General features: G+C 40.4%; 1 protein-coding gene across 2 annotated transcripts in view; it reads right to left on the reverse strand.

The window, feature by feature from the left end:
- The window catches only part of LOC122865028 (centromere protein P), a 100828-nt gene that overhangs the window by 1145 nt on the left and 79334 nt on the right, over nucleotides 1-20349 (reverse strand). Inside the window, exons 7-9 of one of the 2 annotated variants that reach the window (XR_006375373.1) lie at nucleotides 9604-9785; nucleotides 314-393; nucleotides 139-230 (exon numbers count right to left, since the gene is read on the reverse strand). Coding sequence is in view for 1 of the 2 variants with exons in the window: in XM_044172943.1 (XP_044028878.1) it covers nucleotides 139-230; nucleotides 314-393 (172 nt within the window). In the remaining variant the exon portion in view is untranslated. The remainder of the gene's footprint in view (nucleotides 1-138; nucleotides 231-313; nucleotides 394-9603; nucleotides 9786-20349) is intronic. The other variant, XM_044172943.1, reaches the window with a different exon arrangement.

A 20349-nucleotide genomic window follows, 5' to 3' on the forward strand; every position in this document is an offset into this window, starting at 1 on the left:
TTTAAAACTTATTTTCTGCTTCTAAAACCAAACCTACATAAGGTTTGTGTTTAGAAGCAGAAAATAAGTTTTAAAAAGGCCAGTGTGTGTCTGTAGAGTTCAGGTAAACTGTAGGAGTCTGACAGGCGAACATCTCACCTCTCTCAGGGATCTTTGTCAGCAGGTCGATCTTTGGAGTGACTCCGCCCTCTCTGGAAACCTCAACCGACCAATGAACGAACAAGACGCAGCTACAAACAAAAACACACACAGTCAGCAGAGGTGACTTTACAGAGGCCGTGTTACTGAGCTCCATCTGTATGAGCGTATTTACCCAGGAAGCTCGGGATGATTCAGGGTCATGACCTCTGACCTGCAGCCTCCAGAAAGGGAGACGACGGACGGATACTTCTCCTGCAGAGAGACAAACAGGAAGAGAGACTTACTCATGATATTATCACAAGTTTAGAAACGTTTCCTCATTCACTGTTGGTAATGTCAGTTTGAGCATGCTCAGTGCGGCTGTGGGACATGGAGTCGCTTGTCCTGTCTGTGATATTCATCAGCAGAATTATTGAAGCTGAAAGATGTGAAAAACCAGAGCTCAGTTTTACTTTGGTTTCCAGTTTGTCTTTGTTCCTTCAGAAACGATCTGTTTCCACCAACCAAACATCACTTCTTTTAAAACCTGCAGATGCAACAATATGTTCCCATATCTGCGGGAAAATTAAACTACTGTTAAAACAAGCAGCTGCCGTCTCATTTAGTTTAGTTTCTCTGATACTGACGTATTCACGTGTTTAACTTATTATTCAAGTAATTATTATGCGGATAATTTACACTAAATATCACAGCAACAATGATAAAGAACTACTAATTAATATTCTTTTAAAAATAAAGACAACATTTCACACAAAATATGGTTATTTCAGCATACAGTTGGAAGTTGTGTTTTTAAAGAACATATTCGGCTTCTTTCAGTCTAGTTATTTTCTATTTCATGAAAAGTTACGTACAAAATTATTAGTTAATTTCCTAAATTTTCAAGGAAGATTTCTTACTTTAAAAAAAACAAAACAACAAATTGTTTTTAATTTAATTTTAGTTCTGGCCAAATTACCAGGTAAGTGTTAGTAACCCTGAAACTACAAGCCAGGAAATAACTAAGAGAAACTTGGAGAAATGATACATTACTACTGCATCAGTTGGCCTGTGGGGGGCGCTACAACTTCTGTTTAGTAACCTGAACACTGAGCCTCATTCATCAAACAAAATTCACAAGTATGTTTCAGGTACTTATGTGGACATATCCTGTAAGTTTTGTGATGATTGGCCCAACAGTTGTTGACTTTGGTCTATTTATGTGCTGAGCCACGCCCCTTTTGAAGTTTATTGGTCAATATCTTGAAAACTAAATAAGACATCAACAAACCTTATGCATCTTTTGATAAGCTTCGTCCAATGATGATCCACCGAAAATTTGGTAGCAATCGGACCTATGGTTTAGGACGAGTCAAAAATGCGTTTCAAAAGATTCAAAATGGCAGCAGAGGCAGGAGGCTTTTTGTAGAGCACATTGAGCTGGACATGTGAGAGAAATTTCAAGTCATTTGGACTTACAGTATGAGGGGCGTGGCCTGTTCAAAATGGCATTTTGGGGCCTTAATTACAGCGCCACCATGTGGCCGATTGGGCTCATATTTCTGTGGAAGCACATGCACATCATTTCCAGTTATTGGGCCAAGTTTCGCGTTTCCAGCTCACAGGAATTTGAGCCAAAGTGGCAAACAACCATTAATAATAATAATAATAATAATAATAATATAATTATGAACCAGCACAATCGTAAAAGGGTTTCAGAAACTTTACAGCTGAAATGGTGATAAATTCGAAGCTGCTTCAGTTCCAGTGGAAAAACTCTCAGAACAGCAGCAAACATTTGTGAACTTAATGACCCACAACAACGTTTAGAAGAAGTGATTCATCTGTGTTTAGGGATGTTTATTGACTTTACAAACAAGAATCCGGTGATTCTGAAGTGAAATCTGATCTCGCCATTCTGATAAACTGTGGATCTCCTTGACCCTCAATGACATTATGCATTCCCTAGCCCCCTTACCCTAACCTGAACCTGAACCTTAAAGCCAAGTCTGAACCCTCAAACAGCCTTTTGACGGTCTGACCCAAAACTGAGGGCCGGCCAAAATGTCCTCACTTTCCAAAAATGTCCTCACTCCCCAAGGTCTAAAACTCAAATTGGTCCTCACAAAGATAGACGTAGAAGTACACACACACACACACACACGGCTGTTTTCCAGTGTACTTCAGTCATTAGGGGTGTGTCCAACAGGTGAGAGATGTGTCCAGGTGACTCACCTGAGAGGCATTTGCAGCTGTGTGTGTTGTCTGTAATCAGAACCAGGCTACTGTAAGTTTCTACTCCCTGAACCAGCAACAAAAGACTACACAAGAGAAACAAACTGGTGCAGAATAAATTCTGCCCACATTAGTCACAGTTTATAGAAAAACAAACATATCTTCATGTTTCTTCCAGCAGCAGCTTAGTGACTCCTCTTTATTTCAGACTGAACTCCTCTCATCCCACTGCACAACGAGACCTCGTCCACACTAAGCAGACTAAATCCTTTTCTCTCCGTTCTGTCCTCACTTTCACACTCGGACGGGATCAATATTACAGGGTGGGGTGCATAAATATAATGAAATCTTCATCCTGCTCGTCAGTATTTAAATCTGGAGTCCAGGTTGATTTTTTTGTTCCCTTTTGCTGACTTTCTATGCATTTATTTTTGGCTGTATTTAGCACCTTTTAAACGGTCCTTATCCCACATGCATCCTTCTCAGCTATAAGTCTGATTTCTCATATTGTCAAATTAAAGTATAAGGCTGCCAGGAACCCAAAATAGGGGTGCACGGTGGCAGAGCGGCTACAGCTCCTGCCTCCCAATAAGGAGATCGTGGGTTCGTGGGTTCGATTCCCGGACCGGACCAACATCACACAATCTCTCTGGGTGGAGTCTGCATGTCCTCCCCGTGTTACCGTGGGTTCTCTCCGGGTTCTCCGGCTTCCTCCCACCGTCCAAAGACATGCATGTGTAGGTTAATTGATAACTCTAAATTGCCCGTATTGAATGAATGTGTGAGTGAATGGTTGTCTGTCCTTGTCTGTGTCTGTGTTCGCCCTGCGACGAGTTGGCCACTGTCCAGGGTGTGCCCTGCCTAAGGCCCGAAGTCACTGGGATAGGCTCCAGTCACCCGCGACCCCCTAACGGGGACCAAGCGGTAGAAAATGGATGGATGGATGGATGGAACCCAAAATACAAGGAAAATGACACAGTCGCCTATAAAAATTTACAAGTCTTTAGTCATAATCACCCAAACTATTATTATAGAACAGTTCTGGGTAGTAAAAATTATTGTTTTCTACATACAAAAGAAATAAAACTCTATAATACAGTCTTTTACATGTAAAGTAATTTTATTCCAACTCTCGTCTTTTTTCATTGAAAGTCAATGCGTGCCCGTAAATAACTGAAAATATTAATAATTCAGTTTTAAATTTCATTAGAAAATGTAAATGAGATTGTGTAAAAGCCCCACATCAACACTTCCAACTGGTTTTCTCAGCTTGTCTCTACATGAGATATAAATAAAGTTATGTTAATGTAAATAAAATATGCTACTGACAGATGAGTAGATGGACTCCAGAGGCTTAAACTCATTTTAACCACTGACAAATTACAGAATCTGGTTTTAGTAATAGACACGGATATTCTGTCTTATCAAATTATTTAAATTTAATGTTATGAATATTAGTATTTATTATTAGCACAGAAAGCCTGTTATGTTTCGTAGTTAGAAGTTAACTACGAAACATAACAGGCTGGTGGTTATTAATTAAATTATTACTGAAATAATTGTAATTTTTATGACTGCCATTGCTATTTCTTTGTGACGTTACAGTTTTTTAAACATCCTTTTACGATGTCAGAGTCAAGTACACTACCTGTTTTGTGTCTGGATAATAATGTGTTGATTTTCCTCTTTAATTATTTCATGCCGACTCTCTCTCGTCATATTTACTCATATTAAATCATACTCATCAAGCTGATTTTTACTGTTCGGGGTTTGAATGTCTTTAGGACTTTTCCTCCATCTGTGTTCTGGGGTTTTATTTAAACACGTTGCTGAGCAGAGAACGGTTTTTCTAGTCGACATTGAAGTGGCGTGTTTGGTCTTGTGTGACCTCTGCCCTACATGTAAACTTCTCCTCTTCTTCACCTCCTTCTGAGACTTTCCTGTTATTTTCACCACAGAACTGAACCAGCCTTCATGTTTCATACTCGTCTCCTCCTGTTTTTGTCCTTTTCACTGTGCAACATGTGAATATTTAACTTCTGTTTGTCCGCTTTACTGTCTTCCTCCGATATCCTGCAGCACGTAGGCAGTGTCCTCCTTCAGACAGGGAGACAGATGTCAGACCTGTCTCCCTCTCTCTGTCTGTTTATTACTCTCTCTCTCTCTCTCACTCTCTCTTTTTGTCCCAGCTGCAGTACAAATCCTGGCTTTCCCTCACAGCTCTATTAGCCTGCTCTGCTCCACACAACGGCTCCACGCTCAGACACACACCGAGAACAAGACACACACACACACACACACTTACAGTATCATCACACAGCGGCACACACACACCCCTACCTCTCCTGGAGCTCCTGCAGAACCAGAGGAGGAGAAAAGAGGGTGGAAGAATTTGGCCTCAAGTCCTGCAACCGCCTTCAAACTGCTGGTAAAGTAGAGTTAATGTCTGTCTGTCTGTCTGTCCTCAGCTCCTCCCCTCTCTCCGTCTCTGTCTGTCTGTCTGTCTTGCGATTAATTATAAACAGTTGTTTCAGTTGCTGTAGATGATTTTCACAGCTCCAAAAGAAAACACCCCCTCTTTCCCAAAAGCTTGTATCCGTGATTTACAGGATCTTAACAAAACCTGATGGATTTTCATTTAAATGCAGCCCAGACCTGAACCAGAACGGACCTAAAGGAACCAGATTCTTTAACTTTTAAGATACATGTACACGTCTGTACTCTGACTGGTTTTGATGCAGAACTCCCCCAACTTTCCCCTCAGCTCGCTGATGATGTTCTGTTTTGTTTAAGAACATCAAAAATGAGCTAAGAGGACACAGGGATTTGGGGAGTGCTATAACTAAATCAGGGAGTCCATCTTTATTTAGGTTTTGTGGGGGGTTTTTGCAAGAAGAACCTGGTTTTCACTTCTCTTGTAATTGTTTTACTGGTATGGAGTAATCTGTCATTAAAATAAAACAGAATAGCTTCTGGATCTTTTCAGAAGCTTAAAATAATGAGCTCATTCAACAATAGGACTTCCACAAGGCTTTGGTAGCGTGCACATTTATCAAAACTTTACATGCAGTCAGATGCTTTCTCTTTTTATCAGTTTGTACTTCAAGTACATCATGAGATTGTTTAATCAAATTCACAATGGCATAGAGTACTGCAAAAGGCTACGAGACCCGAATCTGGTCTGCACCTGCGTCTATGAGACATGGCGGGACTGAACCTGACTGCTGCCGCCAAGTTTGAGACACGAACCCGACCCAAGACCCGAAGCTTTATGTAACAAAATGGCCCTTGTTGGGTAGAAGAACTCTCTCAGGGTGCAGACCGCACACTTCATGCTGGTTGTCGGATGTAGTCAGAAGACATGAGGCGAGTCTTTGTTGGTGCTGGTTCTTTGAGTCTGTCAGGCCCCAATTCACTTTGTTTCCACTGTTCTCCGTTTGCTCTGCAGACGAGTTCCTGAATCTAAATGTGGGCTCTGCTCAGGAGGAGATACTAAATGCAAGTTCCAGGTACTGTCCAGCAGATGTGATGTTAAATCACAACAAGGACGACTACAACAAAAACAACTGTAACCACCATTTTACTACTACTGCATTTGTATGAAGCAGGACAACCAGTCCTATAGAAAATAAGAATTGCTTATTGGACAAACCAACATGTCCAGGCGGCCATTACCATGTGTGGACACTCAGGAGGGAGGTGGAGTCACTGGTTAGAAAGCAAAAGGTGGAGATACAACACACAGTCGATCAGAGCGGGAAAAATGAATAAGATGAAACAAGATTAAAGAAAAATAAAGATCACAATGCTGCAGCGGGGCAAACTGAAAAACTGGACAGTAATTATCTCTGTAGATACTAAATTGTTTAACAATATGCACATAAAAGCTTATTAACTTCCAGTTTTTAGAGGACTCATGACAGAAACTCTGTGTGAGAGGATACACGGTGTTACAGATGCTGAACAGAAGCTAAACTGAACATGGCTGCCTGTAACCATGACGAGCTCCAGTTTGAGTATCTCAATCCAAAATCAAACTGTATTTAATTCAGTTTTTCTATAAGGGCAAAACCTGAAGGCTGTAAATTTGAGGACATTAAGTAATTTAAGAAATAAATTAATAAATGGAGAGAACAGAGGAAACATACGTGCAAACTGGTTAGAAAATATTTATCAAAGTTTTCTCTCTTGACATGTATCGGGCTTTGTAGTTTTGAAACTTCAGCAACATGTGTTTGAACATTTGTAGTGCTGAAGCGACTGGTCAATTAACTGATAAGTCAGTCGACAGAAAATCAATTCAAAACTATTCTAATGGTTCGGGTACTTGTGTAAGTCATTTATCAAGTTTTTGACGGTTGGTCGGACAAAACAAGACATTTGAAGACATCACCTTGGACACTGAGAAACTAGGATGAGCATTTTTCACACTTTCCTAACATTTTAAAGACAAAACAATAAAAAAAGACTGTGATGATGTCATTGTTAGCTGTTAGACTCAAGAGCTTTTGTTACTGAAAAGTAAAACAAACATGTCTCAAGAAAATCAGTGGTGTTCAGAAGTAATTTTAACTATTTCCTGATTCCTAATACTGAAGAAAGCAAACAGAAATCAGCAGCAGAACAAAACCTCATCTTAAACTCTGTCTGGGTTTCATTAAACTACACTCAAACACAGCCTCCAGGTTATTTTTATCCACTTCTGTTCCTGCTGGAAGTCTCTCCATCTGAGCCTGCTCATCCAGAAACTGAACAGCTGAATATTTTCTGTTTTTCTCTCTCAGCACTCATGGATCTCTCTCTCCCTCCCTCCTGTCTCTCTCTTCCTCTGTCTCAGCACTCATCTCTCTCTCTCTCTCTCTCTCTCTCTCGCTCTCTCTCTCTCTCTCTCTCTCTCTCTCTGTCTCCCGATTAGCATTGAATTCTGGTTTCCTATTGGCCGGTGCTGAGTTGAGGTGGGAGGGTCTCTGAGCTAGCTGACTGTGTGTTCAGACCTCCAGTCTGTGGAGCTGCAGACTTAAGTTTTGTTTTCATCTAAAAGAAAATATGAATGATTAATGTGAATGATTGAAAGAGATTGTGGGCTGATGTCATGGATAAGGGAGACCCACTTACCATGACGTGTAATATGTGCGCTGCTGCTCTGGAAAAACTTCATGGGAGCTGTAGTTTTTGAATGCTAACAAGTGAATCATTGTTTAATCTTGTTAAAATCATGAAGGGTTAAAATTCTATTATCCAGTGCTGTTGTAGACATTTATCTTAGGCCCCATTTACACTTACTACTACTCACTCCCTAATTACTATGTTGTGCACTATATTTACCCACATCACCCAATTTTATTTGAGTGTTTGAATTCTGAGTTTAACTTTATTCAATATATATTGCCCTGAGAAATTCTCACAATAGAACGTGTCGCATTTTATAGATTATATATATTTTATAGATTTTTGTTGTGCGACTCTATACACCTGTTGGTGATGACGCAAAACACTACTCCAGTCCAGAAGGTGGTGGTAATGCACCTGAAGCTGTTTGCCAAAAACGCTAGAAGAAGAAAAACGTAAAAAAATCAGATAATGTTGTTGCAGTCTAACTGTCCTAAAACATTATCATAAAACTGGATTATCCACAAGAGGAGAAACCTGTCTAGGTTTTCTCTGTCAGATGTTTTGCAGAAGTTCCTGAAACCAGAAAAGTGCAGAGAAAAAAAAAAAATAGAAATAATGCACAGGAAAAAAAAAACCCCAGATGAGATGTTTGCAGCTGTTCCACATCTGTAAGTCACCTTACAGAAATGACAATTCTTAAATCCACATATTTGTTCGATCAGCATGACAAATGTTAAAGCTGCCTTAAGTGATTTTTTGGCCTCTTGAGTGCAGGGGAACAAGTTGCAAACACAGCATCTGATCCTAAAATCACCTTATAAAGTAGTTGTGGCTAACATGTTAGCAAACAGCTGCCTACTACCACATCCAGCAGACACAGAGCAACATTATCATCCCATTGGACTTTCAGTCATCAGATGGACACAAACACGACTCCAATATTTGTTGGGGAGAATTATCTTTGGGATCAGAACGACACGTGACAGAATAAGAAACAGGTCATCAGTAAATTAACGACGACAGTTTGAAGATTTCAGTCCTTCAGACTAACAGAACTAAATGTGTCTATCTGGACACTCCGGCTGGTTTGGGTCCCATCCCAACAAATCAGAGACTCCTATTATTTAACACCACCAACAACTCCCATCATGCACTTGGGCACAGCTACAGCACATTTATTACTGTTATTGGGGGTGATATAGAGAGCTGGTTCAGTCTGCTCCATTCAGAGGGGGAATCAGAGAGAAGACAAACTATCAGGTGTGAGAAGGTGTGTGTTAGCGTCAGGGCTCTGCTTTGATAATGACAGGACTGCTGTGTATAGAGTAGTCATTACACATGCATACACACACACACACACACACACACAACTGGCCATTAGGACCCCAGCAGAGAGCTATATGAGGGCCAGCGGCAGCACTGACAGCTCTTTTTGCCTGAGAAGCTGCTGCAGGTAAAAACATCTGTTTTTCTTGTCTATTTTTCTGTGGGTGGTGAAAAACCATGGATCTATCTGTTTGGTTCAAGTCATTTTAGCTGCTGGTTTCTGCAGTTATTCAGGGTTTAAAGAGACCATGGAAAATACCAATAACTACTAACAACAACGTGAAAAACTGTTTCTTTTCAGGATTTTATGCCTTTATTGAGAGTTGAGAGATAACAGGAAACGAGGGGAGAGAGAGGTGGGGAACGACAGGAAACAAAGGTCCCCGGTCGGACTCAAACCCTGGACATAACGGTTCATGGTCAGCGCCTTAAACCCCAAAGTCATGGGGTGCCCCAGCGTTTCTGAATTTTTGATTTGCAACCATGGCTTTTGGGAAAATTAACTGTTTAATTAACTATTTTCCTTTAGTCTTTTGTATATGTCATTAACCTGCTGGAATCATGCTGAGAAACCATTGAAGGCTAGGGTGTGGGTATCGAACCCATTTCTCTTTGGGTATAGGCCAAAATGTGTTTGTAGCATTGTGTATTGAAAATTGTACGGCTGCTTGTGTTTAAACTACATACAGAATTTGAGAACTTTGGCTGTTTATATTTCTTAGAGTGAGGCATCGAAAAAAGTATCGCTTTGGTATCAATACCTAGACAGGTATTGTAACAACTCTAGTATCAAAAACTTCCTATCAATACCCAGCCATAGCAAAGCCCTCAGCAGAGGTAGAGGTTCCTGTGAGGCAACCTGAACCTGGTCTGTGCTGCTCTGCAGGGATGAGGTGGTGGCTAGTGGTGGCCAGTCTGTGGCTGCTGGTGGTCCTGACCATCCCGTACGCCCAGGCCAAGAACAGACCTCGCAACCAGGACGGTGAGACCCGCTGGGGGAAGAGGAAAAGGGATGGACAGGGTAAGACTCTGCTTCTTTAAGGAAAACACTGATATCTGGCAAATCTTCTTGTTAGCCATCATGCTGTCAGATGAGAAGATTGTTATCAGTTTCATCTCTATCCAGTACAGATAGGTCCAGGACATCCAGCCTTAACACAAAGACTGGAAGGAGGAGAAAATGCTAGCCTATGTCCATCAAAAGTGACACAATTCACCTTTAAACAACTTTAAAGCGGTCTGGTTTAGAAATAGAAACATAGAGAGGATGCATTGTGGTTTTAGCAGCAGTTAATGTTGGAGCGATTTGTTGATCAACGGCTGCTGGGTGCAGTTACTTTATGCAGCCTCTCAAAAGTTCTGAACTCATAGTGTGGTTGCCAGGTTTGAGCTGTGTCCCTCAGACCAGATAAACCAATTACATTTGGAGTCACACGGGGCAGCATCTTCGGCCCCCTGTTTTTATTATATGTGAATAATTGGAATCTGTTTGTGCTGAAGTTTTATTTCTATATGCCACTAATACAGCCATTTTGGCTTTGCATAAGAATGGGAATGCATTAAAGTCAGTCTTAAGTGAGGAAATAGGTAAAATCAAGAACTGGCTCGTAGACAAGTTGCCCTAGGTTTTGAGCCAAAAACAAACATTTCTGTTTTAGCCATATGAAGAGACAAACAAGCTTACATCAAATGTGAGACAAATTAGCCAAAAACATATCTGTAAACCAGACTGCCCCTAGACTCCAGTGGCTCTGGATACCACTGTCTGTCTGCCTTTCAGAAGTTTCTGGATAGATGTAGATGAAAATTGATATATGACCATGTGTTACAGGTCATGGGCAGGCCAGAGCAGGGCGCTCTAGACCTCTGAAGATTAGACTTGTTCCTGGTCCCAGCATCCCAGTGGAGCCTGGAGAAAACCAAGGAAACACTCTGTTCCTGGAGTCCTACAAGAACCTACAAGAACAGCACTCCAGCTACAACGTTATCCCAGGTCAGTGAGACCAGTAACACAGCCTAGTGCGACCAGTAACTCTGCTTTAACCCAGGTTAGTGAGTCTAGTAACTCAGCTGTAACCCAAGTTTTAGTGAGACCAGTAACTCAGCTGTAACGCAGGCTATTAAGACCAGTAACTCAGCCTTAACACATCTTAGGGAGACTAGTAACTCATCCTAGGGAGAGCAGTAACTACTAGAGATGCTCTGATCAGGCTTTTTATGGTTGATACCAATTACAATTTAATGTAACTAGAATCGCCTGATCTGATACAGACCACCTTATGGTTTCTTAAACATTTTTACATCTCCCTTATAAAAGACCCTGCAAAAACCATCACCTTGCTTCCTGACATCATGTTAACCATAATGTTAACAACTAATTCATCATATTTCGTTATATTCTGTTGAATTAGGTAACCATGTCCTTGTTTCTCTGAATGATCCCAGGGCAACTTGAACAATCAGATGATTTATACACCAGCTAAAACTGACAAACTGGAGACGATCACAGTTTGCTTTGTCATTGATCCATCTGTCCTCATGAGAGTAACAAGTACCATTATGTTCAGTTGGTTACTGTGGTCGCATTATAAAACCTCTGTGCATAATCTGATTTTGAAAATGTTGTCTTACGTGCAAAGACACCTGTTAACGATTCTACTGATCTTATCGTGGAGAAGAGTGTTATGGGTAGCAGACTTCCTAAATAGAGCTGCAACAATTATTATTTTCAATAGAAATTTTTTCAGTTAATCCTTAACTCTATAAAATAGTGGATATATCCTTCACAATTTTCAGTCCAAGGTAACATCTTCAAATCTTTTGGTTTGTCTGACTAACAGTCCAAAACCCAAATATTCAATTTACAATTATATAAAACAGAGAAAAGCAGCCAGTCCTTACACTGGAGAAGTTGGAACCATCAAATATTTGTTGCTTTTGATTGATAATGATTTAAAGTATTAATTGTTTATCAAAGTTGCTGCAGATAATTTGCTGTCAATACTTATCGATTAATCAACAATTGTTTTTGTTATGCTACCCATCAAACAAGCCGATTGATTGCAAACTTCTTGTCCAAAGGTGAGTTTGAAGTGGAACAATTGAAGTGGAAGTATTAATGTTATACCCAAAATATATTAAAAAAAAACAACCATGTAAAAGTTGCTGAGCAACACCAGTGTGAGTTTGTTTTATGTGCAAATGGAAAGGCATATTCCAGTACATATGGAATTTCTGATACATGCAAAAATTATTCTCCAAAAGCTTGTTATGATTTAGAAAATAAAAACATGTAAAAATGTTCTAGTAGGTTGAAATTGGTGTATCTTTGCATTTAAAACCTTTAAGTGGTATATTACATAACAGAGTTTTCTAGTCAATAAAATCTTAATACAATAAAATAAAATCTTTAAATCAATAAAAACAAGGATGTATGAGTGCGGTCAGAGAACAGCTCAGCTCTTTGTCTTGTTCTCATAATCAAGCTGCTTGTTATTACAGCTCAGTAATTTAATGACAAATCATCACATTCCAACATGAACAGAAGGGAAAACCATTTGTGGGAAAAAAGCTTGTCAGAAAATAAGTCCTTAAGAATGCCATGCAGAGATGAGGACAGAGACTCCAGAGAAGAACCTCAAAGCCACGTGGAAGCCCTTCAGCTTAAAACAATAAAGTCAGCATTATGTAATTAGAAGGGAAGGTGGAGTTGGGAGCTGCAGGGGGACTTCTTTTTCATGTAGGTTCAAACCATTTGGCTCTATTTTTGCTGTTGTTTAGGATGTGAGAACATCCCTCTGTGTTCAGACGAGCAGACAAAACTCACTGTAATGTAACAACAACCAAACAGATCAGATTGCCGTTTACAGAAAGTTACAGATGTCGGACCAACATGACAACCAATCATCTTTCTAGGGTACTTCAGAGTGAAAGTTAATTTTTGATCTTGGGAACAGTAGTTTGAAAAAGTAATCTGATCTCAAGTCAACCTATTAGCTGTTTTCTGGAGCTTTCAACCGTAACTTTGAAAGAGTACAGTCTAGGCCCGCTCTATAGGAAAAGTGCAATGAGATAACTTCTGTTATTGAATTGAATCTCACAGTCTTCTCTACCTCGTCTGTGACTCTGGTACATTGTGCAATCGCATTGGTGCCTCCTACCTAAATTATCATTTACTGGAAATACCTATTTTCATCATTCTTTTCAACAGTGAGTGTGACATTTACTTTTAGGTTACATTATCTAATGCACACAAGATTTAAAAAAAACAACTCATTAGTTTTGCAGAGCCCAGGATGACATCTTCAAATGTCTTGTTTATGACATCTTCAAATGTCTTGTTTTGTCCAACTAACAGTCCAAAATCCAAAGACATTCAGTTTACAATGATATAAAACAGAGAAAAGCAGGAAACCCTCACATTCGAGAAGCTGGAAAAAAAGAATGATGAATTATGTTTTTGCTTGAAAAATGATTAACTGATAATCAAAACTGCTGTCAATTAATTGTTTGTCAATCAATGAATCAACTAATTGTTTCACCGCTAGTAAAAACACATGAAATATGCACTGAACACCACAGAATGATGGTGCCACAGCAGAGTGTGATGGTTGCTGTATTATTTACACTAAACCCTGCAATTTACTAGACAATAAAGAGATTCTACGACAGTGAGACAATATTTTACAGAGAAAAGAAAAGCTCTAAAGTATGTGTGCTCCAGCAGAGATGACAGGGTGACAGTCTCACTGCTCACAGTAAGAAGGACAGAGATAGGAGAGACAGTATTTAAGAGAAATAACCTGAGCCTCTTAACTACCTGTGTTTCTATGGATGTAACAAAGAGCATACCATTAGAAAGGATAGATGACAGACAGGACAGACTTAAAATAGACAGAGAGCCTCTTCCTGCTGTATCATAGTGGTTTACAGTCTTCTCTACTGACTCACTGCCAGTCACAGCCTCGTCCTATCCCAGGTCTGGTTGAAAGGTGGAGTTAATGCAGAGGGAGGAGTGGAAACGCTATAAATCACTGCTTTGTCTGGTTCTGATGGTAAAGTACAGGCTTTAAATTTTACTATACGCACACAGCAATTACTGCACCCGGGCCTGCTGTTACTGCTGCTGAGGAGGATGACAAGGGTCGGCATGTTAGGCTAAAAGTGTGACCCACAGGTTGCTGGTTTCAATTCGCCTTGTTCTAGACCTCTGAATCACTGCCCACATATCCGATTTGTTCAGTGATTCAATCAGGTCTTCTGTTGTTCTCATTGACAGCTGTTCCCTCATCAATCAAAAGGAAATAAGAATAGGAGCTTCATCTTTCGTAAAAATGGCCACATAAACACTTATAAGTGAGAATGAGATGTTTGCAGCTGTACAGGTTGTTGTAAATCAACATTTTCTTCGATCAACACAACAAACGTTAACCTGACTGTCCTTGCTTCGGTCGACGCTTCCAAGTTGATAAAAAATTATATTGGCAGGACGGATGTGTCATTTGCTACTGATTGATCAGGGCAAATTTTTTTCCTAAAAAAAGGTGCAAATCTGTTTTCTAAGCCCACACAAAAATGGCAGCCAGGGGGCGCCTTGGTAGCCAAATGGTGAGGACGCAAATAATTACGACTGTAACGTCCCCCAGTTTGACCTTTGTTGCATCTGAAAAGCAGCACCATATTTGGCTCTTCATCTCATTCACTGCCATACAATACACTGTTGGCAGCAACTGGTCATCTGTATCATGTGACTGGTTTCAGGCTTTGTTATTTTGTTTACTTAAGCTCAAATTATACTTTCTGCATGTGCACAGTCGCAATGCAGAAAATTGTAAATTTTTTACATCCACTCATGTTGGTGAGGGTCCATGTCTTGAAGACTGTACAGACTGTATGCAGCAACTGCATATGCTAACACATCTGCTTACCCAGACAGCCAATCTATTATAAATAGAACCGCGTTCGTGTTCACTGTTCATGTCTGTTTGCAGTATATGAAGGTCTTTAAACAGTTATACTATTTTGTGTTTCAGATTTTATCCACATCACACTGCCATATTACTGATGTTAAATTAATTTGCATTTTGAGCTTATAGACTCTGAAATAGAAGACTTATCTTGTAGACTAATAACGGTCATAATTTAACAATTGCCAAATGACTTTTACTTCCTTCATATTCTGCTCCAGAGCGTCACTGTGCGACCTGTTAATAAAGATTTTAACTACAACGAACTACTGAACTGACTGTAATGTGTCTGTGTTGTTTCAGGTAAGCAGGGCCAGTGTGTGTACCAGGGTCTGACCATGTTCGACCAGGCTGTCTGGTCTCCAAAGCCTTGTGTGACTTGTCTGTGTACCGGAGGGCAGGTGGTTTGTGACGAGATCACCTGTCCCATAATGCACTGCCATTTCCCCTTCACCCCCGCTGGGGAGTGCTGCCCTGTCTGCATAGAGCCAGGTAGAAACACAACATGTGGCAACGCCATTGTGCAACATCAAGAGGCAATAGAGATGAGCTATGTTTCTGACAATCAGGACCAATATTTTAAGGGTTTCATTCAAAACTTTACGTAATAAAAACTTTTTTACTTCTGAAAACACTTAACTTACCAACTTCATTACTGAGATGTGGGACATGGCAACAGTGCTACCCCTTAGCTTTCCAACAGGACAAGCAGGACATGCCGTTAGACAGGTTTTAAGTTTTACCTAACCATAATGATTTGGAAGTAAAAATTATGTGCACATTTAAGTTATTACCCAAACAATTTTGCTAAACTAAATCCATGTTCAGCTTTGAGTGGCTGAGCCTACTGCAGCTGGGAATGCACAGTTTTACAATTTGGCTGACAATTATATCATTATGGGTGTGTACACATTAGGTTTTATTCACAAATTAGTGGTATAGATAAAACTGGTTTAAACTAGGGATTTTTTAAAACCTGTCTTGCTCCACATCTCAGTAATAAACTGGGGAGTGAAATGTGATTGTAACTGATGAGAACAGCAGCAGAAACTTAAAGAACAAGACTCAATAGAATTCACCAATTACCCTTTGAGTTTGTGTTATTAAGTCTTCAGATGAGTCTTGAATTAAATGTAAAAGTATAATAGGGGTGGTCAGTAAGGCAACCAATGTTTCTAAATGGAATCGTATTTGGATTTTCTGTAAAATTCAGCTGTCAGAACAGTTTGAAATTAATTAGGCTGATGTTTAAATGGTTCACTCGTCTCATGGAATAAATTAAACTTTAAAGTTTCCATCTCTGAGGCCTCAGCATGTTGCTTCCTGTTTCCATCATGGCTTTAAAAATGTGTTTAGCACATTTTGGGTCAGATCCACGCACATGTTGTGAAAGTTTTAACGTGTCTGTATGTTGGGAGATACCACATGTTGTTTTCAACATGTCCAGGATTGGTTTCACCTTACTGTCAGTTCAATCTTATAAAAATGAAGACTGAATGAACATCTGAATTTACAACAAATACAAAGATGTATAGACGAGTTGCTCGAGCAACATTATTGTAAAATGTGTGCACATGCTGGAGGCAGAAAACACATCAGAATGAGTGAGAGTTTATGGGGAGGTCACCATAAGAAGTTATGTGCTATAAACTGCACAAATGACAAAATTAGTGGATGGAAATTGTTCAGTATCCCAAGAAGGAAACACCTCTGTTAGCTCAGAGTGGATAATACCTATTAGCATCTAGTGATTTGGCAGAGCCCTGGATTTTAATAAGGTGGTAGATTTGTACAGAAGATGGTGAGGAAGAAACGCCTGTTTCAAGGTAAGACAGCTCACACTGTTACTGTGTGTTTATGGCTGTGTAGTAGCTGAGTAGTGCAAATGTTTATCAGGCTCTGTGATCAATGCTTTGCTGATCAGTTCCATTTACGTTTAATGTTTCAGTGTGGGACTTGGTGACAGCTTATAGAGGTGGCAGACTGATGGCTTTGGATGGAAAATGCATTACGTTTTCATAGAAAAACATCACAAACAGGTGTGCAGAGTTTCTTTTCATGATCCTGTTTGGCCTGATTAATTACACTGCAGTCATCTAATCTTAAGAGATTTTGCACTAAGACATCTGGCATAATGGCAAACAGCAGGAATTTCATTACATTTCTCACTAACAGTTTCACATACAAATTTACCTCTAAATAGTCATTTTACTGGTTTCAAGCAAAATGCTTAATTTCTAAATAATGACATTGTGGCAATGAGTTTTCTGCCTCTTTGCTGAGCATGCATCATTTATTGTAAACAGGAAACCTGTCTATACAACCTTTGTGAAATTAAGGAAAAAACTGACAGTAAGTCATTGCTCACAGTAATACACTGCACAGTCACTATGTGCATGTATGGAGGTGAAGCAGGAGAAAACCTCTCAAAGTCATTTTGTCTATGACTTATCACTATGTAGATGAATACAGCATTAACCTGATAGCAATAACCATAGAAACATGTACATATCTGTTTAAATACACTGTGTATCAAGTATGTCTGCTGTATGTTGAGTTAACTGTAAAGGAAAAACACTACAAGCTGTTTTATATTCAGAAGAAAAGTGTTTGTCCATCAAGTGACACTGAGGTATTCTCAGACAAAGTGTCGGGAGACATCTTCGCAAAAAGTTACCCCATCTCATCTCCATAGTAACGAGCATTAGTCTGGTTCCAGACCTCTGAATCACCGCTCACAAATCTGATTTGTGCAGTTATTCAAATAGGTCTGGTGTTGTGCTCATTGATGGCAGTTTCACTGGTTGGAAAAACAACCGAGCCAATCAGAGCTTTGTAGGTGGGATTAAGAATCAATACAAAAGTAAAAAGAAAGTTCAGAAAACCAATGAAAATGTTCGATAACCAATGATGCATGCCTACGACGGCTACAAGACGCTGTCAGACGAGTATTTTTGTCTTTTTCATGTAATATTTGCTGGATGTCCCTGTTGGCACATAGTTTTATATAAAACTATAAAACAGCATTAAGTGTTAGACAAGTGAGCTAAGGTTGGTCTAAATTCAATCAAATAACGATCATATTTAAATTCAGTACCAGCTGGCACCAACATTGGCAAACACAAAAAGACCAACTTTACCTGACTGTGGTCATACAAGAACAGTTCAATGGGATCTAGTCCAGACTGGTCTACAGCAGCAGTCTGCTCTGTAGCTACAACAAGCTGGTCTTGTACCTGTCTGTCTACAACACTAACACACAGCCGTCTCTGTCTGTCCACCTCCTGTCTGTCTGTCCTCACCAACTTCCATCTCCATCCTCTTTTAGTTTCTTTATTTTCTTCTACCTTTTTCTCCACTTCTTCCTCTCGTCTTCTCTACTCTCCTATTTCTATCCCTGTTCTTCCTTCCTTCTTTCGATACCGTCACCTTTTTCTTTCCTCTCGACCACCTCCTGCCCCCTACCACGTCCTGCCCTCTGATTGGCTGCCCCGCACCACCTTACACCCACCCAAGAACCTGACCTCAGCCTTGACCTTTCTGGTGACTCCCCAGTTCCCAGTGGCCCCGGCGAGCCTGTGACCCCGCTGACCCATGAGGAGATCCAGCGAATCCTTTGGCGGGAAGAAGAGGAGCACCGTGAGGAGGAGGAGCGCCTGAGGAAGAAGGAGGAGGCGAGGAAAAAGAGGAGAAAGCAGAGGAAGGAGCAGGCGGAGAGACAAAGAAAGATAGTGGAGGAGAGGAGGAAGGAAGAGGAGGAGGCACTGAGGCTGCAGGTGGAGAAAGAGGAGGAGGAGTGGAGGAGGCAGGAGGAGGAGAGGAGGAGGCAGGAGGAAGAAGACAGAAGGCTGAAGGAGGCAGCGGAAAGAGAAGCAAGGGAGAAGGAAAGGAAGCTAGAGGAGGAAAGGAGGAGGCAGGAGGAGATACTGAGGGAAGAACTACTGGCTCTGGTGGAGGAGGAGGAAGAGGAGCGCCAGGAGGAGGTAGTGGACAAGGAGGAGGTGTGGCTGAGAGGAGATGTGTTTCAGATGCTCCCCAAAAAACATGAAGAACCCGAGGAACTAGACCTTCTCCCGGCTCCAATCCCAAGACCTCCTGCTGCAACGGAGGATGAGCTGAAGGAGATGGAAGCAGAGGTGGAGGAGGAAGAGGAGGAGAGGGAGGTGGTGGTAGAGAACAGAGGAGGTCTCCCTCCAGGCTGCGACATCTCTGATGTTACTGTGACATGTGAGAACGCCAAACTCATCTACTTCCCTCCTCTGGCCATACCTGAGCTGAAATCTCTTAGTCTGGAGGGTAAGTCAGCACCACGACAAGACAAGGAGAAAGTAGTGCCAGAGAGAGCTCCACGCACTGCAACCTGAAGAAGAATCTTTACCACTTTAACACGTCACTAGTGTGAGGGTTAGCATTTTATTGATTCTGAATCCAGTTTCTAACTCATTTGGGTTCATCTTCAAAATTTGTAACTAAAGGGAAAAAAATGACAAAACTCAAAGATTCAGTTGTGATCTGTAATTATTATTATTATTATTTTTAATTCTGATTAGGCGCAGCCTACTTCATTTTGCACACCTTATTTTTCATTAGCTTCTTGCTTCAAATACTGGAGGTCCTAATTCAGTTAAGTTGTTTAAAGGATAACCCTGGCATTATTCTACATTTTCCTTATTATCAACAAATCCCATGAAAAAACCAAAAACAACAATGTGTTTGTCTGTCCATCAATACTTGCTTACTTCCCTACCCTGTTGCATTCAGCCCCAAGCTCATTGGTTCCTACTGAAGACGTTTTGTCATGTGTTTGTGGTTCCTGCATTTTCTTATCTGTACAACATTACTTATCAACATTATTACTGATGTTTTGTCTCCAATACACCTTGTCTGCTATTATGAGAACTGTTATTCATGACCTCCTCCCAGTTACACTACAGTCCAGTGCACCTACAGAGCAGCCACCCCACACCAGTATCAGAATACATGTCAAGTCTTGTGTTTTACTTGTAAAACTCAGGTTGCTGTTTTCCTGTGTTGCTCTGTGCAGAATGACGGAGCATAACTCCCCAAAACTCCATAAAATTCCAGTGATTCGACTGTCAAAATGAGGTTCGACTCAGGGGGCTTCTTGACTCATGATTCGAATCATCAACATTTTGCCCTGGTCTTCATATGGGATTTGTTGACAATAAGAGAAATATAGAATATCACTATACTTGAACTTTCATTCATTTGAGATGAATAATTTAAGTATATATGTTTCTGACTCCAGAAACTGACGTGACACTCGCCACTCTGTTGGACCACAAAAACACACGGTCCACTTACAGTTATTGAGTTATATTACAGAGTAGTGCATCTTTTACCTTGCAAATGATCTTTGTCTGAATTTAGTCTCACAGAGAGCACATTAATCAGACATTAATGTTAATTATCTAAAGCTGACATAACCTGCCGGTGCTGATGTCATTTCAACTGGCAAAAGCTAAACATGACAAGCTGAACCTGAATTTTTTTGTACATTGCTAATACAAAGAGTGAGGAGAGACAAAATATTCAGTATGAGATTTGTTAGTCTTGCAGCTTAGCAAAT

Source organism: Siniperca chuatsi, linkage group LG2, assembly GCF_020085105.1.
Source record: "Siniperca chuatsi isolate FFG_IHB_CAS linkage group LG2, ASM2008510v1, whole genome shotgun sequence".
In the NCBI taxonomy this organism is placed as follows: Eukaryota; Metazoa; Chordata; class Actinopteri; order Centrarchiformes; family Sinipercidae; genus Siniperca; species Siniperca chuatsi.